At 39.4% G+C, this 6,848-nt stretch overlaps 1 protein-coding gene across 1 annotated transcript; it reads right to left on the bottom strand.

The window, feature by feature from the left end:
* Positions 2,306–6,354, bottom strand: LOC107627031. Its single transcript, XM_016329911.1, has 6 exons — positions 6,101–6,354; positions 5,481–5,674; positions 4,785–5,365; positions 4,221–4,700; positions 3,235–3,976; positions 2,306–3,129 (listed from the first exon to the last, which is right to left on the bottom strand). Exons 1-6 carry the CDS (start codon positions 6,352–6,354, stop codon positions 2,306–2,308), a joined length of 3,075 nt encoding a protein of 1,024 aa, XP_016185397.1.

The raw sequence follows: 6,848 nt of genomic DNA, 5'->3' as shown, positions 1-6,848 counted from the left end.
TTTGCCCACTTATTCATATGATTTGCATGATTTTACAATTCCTTCCTAGTTTTGTTCTATGGTTGAAAACTTGCTTCCTATAAATCTTTAATCTGTGTATTTTAATTCTCCTTTATACCATTTGATGCCGTGATCCGTGTGTTAAGTGTTTCAGGGCAGGATTGGCTTAGAGAATGGAGAGGAAGCTTGAAAAAATGGAAGGAACACAAGAAACTAAGGAGATAACCAGCGAGTATCGACGCGCACGCATGGCTCATGCGAGCGCGCGATATGGAGAAATTTGCAGCGACGCGTGCACGTGCCTGATGCGTACGCGTGGATTGGAGTTTGCATTGAGATGCGTACACGTAGATGACGCGTACGCGTGACACACCAAAACGACCAGCGACGCGTACGCGTGACTGACGCGTACGCATGACATGCGCGATCTGCAGAAATAACAGAAAATGTTGGGGGCGATTTCGGACCGAGTTTTGACCCAATTTTCGGCCCAGAAACACAGACTAGAGCCAGGGAACGTGCAGAGACTCAACACGCATTCTGATTAGCATAGTTTTTAGGTTTTTAGATCTGAATCTAGAGAGAAATTACTCTTCCTCTAGGTTTTCTTTACATTCATAGTTTATTAGTTTTATGCTTTTGCTTTTGGATATTGAAGAGTCATCACCTCCGTTGAAGATACTATTCTAGTTTGTTTTCTTATTCCCTTTTTATTCCATATTCTTAATTCTTGTTTAGAGTTACAATTGGATTGTTTTTAGAATTTATTAATGCAAAGGATTACTTTTATTTTTAATTAATTTGTAGTTATTGTCTATCATGTCTCTTTTATATTCCCTACTCCCAACAACGAAGATGGTATTCATGTTGAGGGAGTAGACTCACAACTTGACATGGGGGTTGATTAAGAGGAGACACTTGAGTTGAAATGCTCAAGTGATTAGTTAAATTAGAAGTTGTTGGCTAATTCTCTATTTACTAACGCTAGACCTTCCCAAGGGAGAGGACTAGGATTTGTGAATAAGAGTTAGCTCAATCACTTGACTTTCCTTTATTTAGTAAGGGTTAACTAAGTGAAAATAACAACCTCTTTACACTAAACTTGAGAAAATTCCAACAAGGATAGAACTTCCAATTAATCATTCCCCCAGTCAAGGCCTTTTATTTTGAATATTATAAATCTCCTTTAATTTTCATTGCTTTAATTTACAATCATATGCTTGTGCCCATTGCCCAAACTCAAAATTTTCCAGAAAACTCCTGATTAATAAATTAGTACCCTTTTGTCAACTCGTTGGGAGATGACTTGGGACTCATACTCCCAGTATTTTTATTCTAAATTTTTGTGACAACCTTTCTAAATTGAAGAGGCGGATTTTTGCTTGTTAAGAGCTATACTCACAACGTGTTTCCTAAATTGATTTCTTAATCGGCCAACTTTCGCCACCCATCACTAAACCACACATTTTATACCATATACACAATCCATCAATTATACAGTCAGTTCATTCCTATCTTAAGGTCTTCTAGCCTAAGTTTTCACATGACATTAAACATTAACTATGAGAAACCAAAACCATACCTTCGTACGGAATCAAAATATTCGAAGCTCCGGTGAAGCTTTCTGACTGAGCTATCGAAGAAGAAAACGTCCAGAATCGTCTGTGCCTTCTAGAACTCCCGTTGGCCGAACTCAAGGAGTATAGGAGCTACATCACCGTCAACTTCCACTGACCAAAAGTGGTGCCAACGTGTAGAGGAGGAGGATACGAATACTTTTACCGGATTAGATTTTTGATTGGGGTTACGAATTGCAAGAAATCGAAGCCAAAAGGTTAGTGGAGGTTTACGTTCTCACGCTTCTCTCTTGGTCACTCTTCTCTCTCGCCACTCATTCCTTTGTATGTGTGTGTGTGTATATATATATATATATATATATGGCGGTGCAAGTATAATAATGATAATAAAGTAAATGTTACTTATTCCTTCGAATGATACTATTATATATAAAGCTAATGATATAATAAGGCTAATGATACTCATAACTATATATTACATATATGTATACGTATACAACGGCTTTCCATTAGTTAAAGGGCTGCCGCCTTTTATATATATACTAGTTTTAAGAACCGTGCCAAGCACGGGGACATAAAAAAATGGCTACTGAGCATAAAGAACAATGTCCAGTTGTTGCAATATTCAACAATAGCATATTCGTAGGAATTAACATAAGTATTAAGGATACGGAATGCAAATAACATCTTGAGAAGATGACCAAAGAGCCACACAACAAACATACCATTCAAGGTAGAATGGAAGGTAGTAAGCCGGTAAAAACCTTTCTATAGACAATATTAATAGTATGATTTGAGACTGTGCCGTTAGAGCCAACAGATAATATCTTCAGTCCAGAATGCATGCTGACCCGAGAGAGTGCAACATAAAGCTGACCATGAGTGAAAACAGGTCTTGGAAGATACATGCCAACAGTTGACATTATTTGTCCTTGGGACTTGTTTATGGTCATCGCAAAGCAAAGCGCAACCGAAAATTGTCGTCGAGTAAATCTAATCGGTAATGTCTCATTATTAGGGGCCATGTTCATTCTGGGAATAAAGACAACCTCACAAGTATTACGACCTGCTAATATGACGCACTCAATGACATGGTCGCCGAGACGTCTAACTTGCATTCGTGTACCGTTGCATAGTCCATTGAATTGGCCAATATTGCGAAGAAGCATCACAGGAACACCAATTTTAAGAACTAACCTGTGTTGGGGAATTCCAGAATAATTCAACGCATTCAACGACTCTATGCTCATTGTATATAATTCAGATTCCAAGTGACCATCTTCATTAAGTAGTGTATCAGAGCTCAAGTAAACTCTCTCGTTGCCAGGGATCAAAGACATCACATGATTGTTAACTTCAGTAATAACATCAAGTGTTGGTGCTAATATATTCCTGCCCTTAAAATAATCCATGCTAGAAGAATGGAGTAAAATGTCAGGATAAACAAACAACACCAAATCATGCAGACGCAGAGACTCAATATCCAACAGCAAGTTGTTGGGTATTCTAATAACTGATTCGCCATCGGTACTGTCTCCGAGTAACCTGTCACCTATTTGAAGCAGCCAGTCAGCAAATTACTCTAACTGTACATTGTGGATATCTTGCGAACCACGACCTAGCCTCATGTTTTCAGTCAATTGCAACACTTGGAAACATTGCCACAGGTTCGAAGCTTTAATACACGAATGAACAATCTCCTCCTGGGAACCACGAGGAATCACAGGCAATATCTGACGGAAATCACCTCCTAGAACAACAGTTTTTCCACCGAATGGAGCATCAGGATTATATCCATGATCAAAACGAAGAACATCCTTAAGGTACTTGTCGAGCGCTTCAAAGCAAAATTTATTTAACATAGGTGTCTCATCCCATATAATTAATTTTGCAGATGAAATAAGACGCGCGAGGGGTGTGCCTTGCCTTATATTACAAATGGAGTCTTGGTTAACACTGAGTGGAACCTTAAAGCGTGAATGAGCAGTTTGCCCATTAGGCAACAACAGCGCTGCAATGCCACTGGATGCCACGTTGAAAATAATATGACCCTTCGACCTTATTGAAGCAGACAGTGCATTCCATAGAAAAGTCTTCCTAGTTCCACCATATCCACAAACAAAGAAAAAACCACTAGTGCCACGACTGAATGCATTGGCTATTGTGTCAAACGCAACACACTGGCCTCGATTCAAGTGGGAAACCAAATCAACAGAAATACTTGCCAACTCTGTCTTATCCAAATTGAGCTCATCAAAGAAGACTGTGTCGGGAGGTTCAGTCAAATCCACTGAATCAAGAAATGGCATGTCAGTAAATTCTTTTAGGGTCCTACAGTTCGACTGCAGAAGTTTTTCAATTTTGGCAAGCGTGGTGGACTTAATCTCATCGACGGAACGCTAGAAACCTAAAAACAAAATAGAAGAGAGTTACATCGCAAACAATTTTGCCATGGTAATAAAGGAAAAAGAATAAATGCATAACACATAGCAGGAGAATGAAAAAAGGGTAGTTTTTAAATTGCTTGGTATGATTTTGGCGAGATAGCAACATAATAGTAAAAAAAATGCAAAGTTTACCCAAGTTGTGACTTTCGTAAAGCATCGAGCTGTCCGCACAATGTTGCCAACATTGTTCCCACACCATGTCGGGATGGACCATGTTATTTGACATCAAATGCATTGCAAACAACTTCCTGATATAATTCGGTGAAGCCCACGCACTGGCTTCATTAATTGCATCAATAAATTCTCTATTGTCTTGTAACAACCCTAGAGCATAATAGGCTTCTTTGAATGTATTGTACACAATGCCACCAACAGAACGGACATCAGCAAATGTCTGGCACCCTTTTTGATAGTTTAATAATAAATGAAGGTAGTACTCCTCTCCATGTGAGTGAGGAATATGTGTGAGATGACCAATCATATGCCCTTGCTTTCGCGGCTTCCATATATGCCCCTGCTTATCCCAAACAAAAAACGATGGAATCTTCGCATAGGTAAGTGTACGGGCCACATCAAAATCCTTGTTAGCCTTAAACCAGCCGATAAACATACTATCCTTTGAGACTGCAATCTCGATTACATTCTCAATAAGCTGATGATCTTTGTACAAAACATTCTGTTCATTCGGCAAGTGGAATGGAAGGCGAATGATGTTAGGCTCTTTGAACTGAATCTCAAACCCGAATAGCCGTCAGGATGCCTCACAAGCAGATATATATCGACAATCATAGTAGTTTTGGATTTCATCCACAGTGACAACGGAATCAGCTGAATCATGTGATCGGAAAAACGAAGTTGAGACACGGTCATTACCTTTGTGGACGTACTTAAACAAATACTTAATAGCAGACGTTTGGCAAGTGTACTCGACATTTATGTGACATCCATACTTAAGAAGCAACGTTGCATTGTACGAGACAATAAACCGATTGTCGACGTCAACATTTCTCTTTCTTGTTGAACGGCCATTATCTGACCGTTTATACTTGGGAAAACCTGCACTGTCTATGGCTGTTTTCTGACGGAATACCATTGGATAGAACTTGGAACACTTCCCATTAACCATACACGGGCTGCTCGTGTTTAAAACCCCACAGGGTCCATGAACCATGAACTTCTGGACTAACCTGTGTAGCTTAGGTTGCGTGTGTTCGTCGGGTATCTCAGCTGAGATATGATGGTCAATATCATCGGATGATCTAGGCTTCTCGTCTGGCTGAATAAACAATAAAATGTGACAGTGGGAAAGGCCACGCTTCTGGAATTCAACTGTGTAAACAACTAAGACAAAGAAAATGGAAAAAAGAATAGAATATGTTAGGAGACAAATAACAACTGACAGAAAAAGGACTAATCTGTGAGGGTGAACTTGAAGACAGTGAATGAAAAACCTTACTTCCTTTAGGCTTTCCAAATATAGACCCATCCTTTAAGTCTTTTAGTAAGGCGTCTAACTTGATCTTGAAAAACCTAGATATGATATCCGGCATGTCACTTGGCTTTAATGAATAGTTGGCAATGCAATCTTTAATCTCGTTCCAGTCTAGGTTACATGTGATAGTAATAAAATAGCTAGGATAACTGGCAAACCTGCAAATAGCAAATGCATCTTTGCAATTTTTGTACATGTACCGGGGACCACCGACAAAGGACGACGGCAGGATAACTCGTTTGCCAGTTCTGGCAGCTTGTGTCTCACCATGAATCAGGCACTCATGAAGCCCCTACAGTTGATGGGAGCGAAACTTGTTCTGGTGGAACCTGTGATATTGTAGTCTATCAACTTCTACCATAGTGTAACTATCAACCAAAAATTGTTGGAACAAACGTCTTGACTTGAGAAGAACTTACGACTCCTATTCCCTCATTTGGATTCGAAAAGATAGAAACTCCCTCATGCTAATCGTTTCGCGCTTATGTAAATGTTGCTTAGATCTTTCTTCAGATATTAAGATGACACTCCAAAAACCATCTTCTCCGTATGGAAATAACAAGGGGTATTGTAGGGCAAGGTACTTGGGATGATTAACGTCAATGCGTTTTAACTGATTTGAACGCGTCTGAATAATAGCGTCCCTCGCAAGGTTTTCTGTATCAAAATCACCTACAATAAGAGCTGCAACTTCAGACGCTGATGGTAGATTATATCTCCTACCATCCGTATTCCTCTTTTTAATAAGACGAAGCTTTAGCGGAGTGGTTGAATCTTCAGCGAACCTTTGCCTAGCATATCGGAAAGACTTAGCAAGAGAATTGTGGGAATCAAGCATGTTGCTAAGGTCGGCCACAATTGTCTGATCAATAAAATTGTGTTGATAAGACTAGCTACAGTAAACAAAAAATGAAAGACATAATGATAAATCAAGGTCACACCCGAATAAATAATATGATACACATATTAAAATATCAATGGTTGAGCAATTCGCAATAATGGTCAATGAAACCTACTCACCCAATTGCGTCAATCCTGTTCTGGACTTTATTTTTTGTATAGAGCTGTGCAAACTTGGGCTTGCTAGACTGTTGTGGCATCAAACTTCCAATAGAATGGTAATTTTGGTCACTAATTACAAACATCGGGGGAGCGGATCCCTTGTTAAGTGTGTACTGAATCTTCCAAGCCATAGATGTGAAGGAAAACATACCATTGAAAGCCCTGATATGTTTTTGATAATGCATAACTCGTTCATTATCACCATCCAACAACACCCTCAACAATGGAGGCGGAACCGGAAACAAAGGGAGGGTGACTGACGATCGGATT

Source organism: Arachis ipaensis, chromosome B02 (assembly GCF_000816755.2).
Source record: "Arachis ipaensis cultivar K30076 chromosome B02, Araip1.1, whole genome shotgun sequence".
In the NCBI taxonomy this organism is placed as follows: Eukaryota; Viridiplantae; Streptophyta; class Magnoliopsida; order Fabales; family Fabaceae; genus Arachis; species Arachis ipaensis.
This window is presented reverse-complemented; position numbering and strand designations above follow the sequence as displayed.

Coding starts and splice junctions, on each gene's coding strand:
- LOC107627031 (XM_016329911.1), bottom strand. CDS start 6,354: ATGCTTGATTCCCACAATTCTCTTGCTAAGTCTTTCCGATATGCTAGG. Junction 5,366..5,480: donor ATTTGGAAAGCCTAAAGGAA/GTAAGGTTTTTC, acceptor TCTTTGTCTTAG/TTGTTTACACAGTTGAATTC. Junction 3,130..3,234: donor AGCTTCGAACCTGTGGCAAT/GTTTCCAAGTGT, acceptor TGCTTCAAATAG/GTGACAGGTTACTCGGAGAC.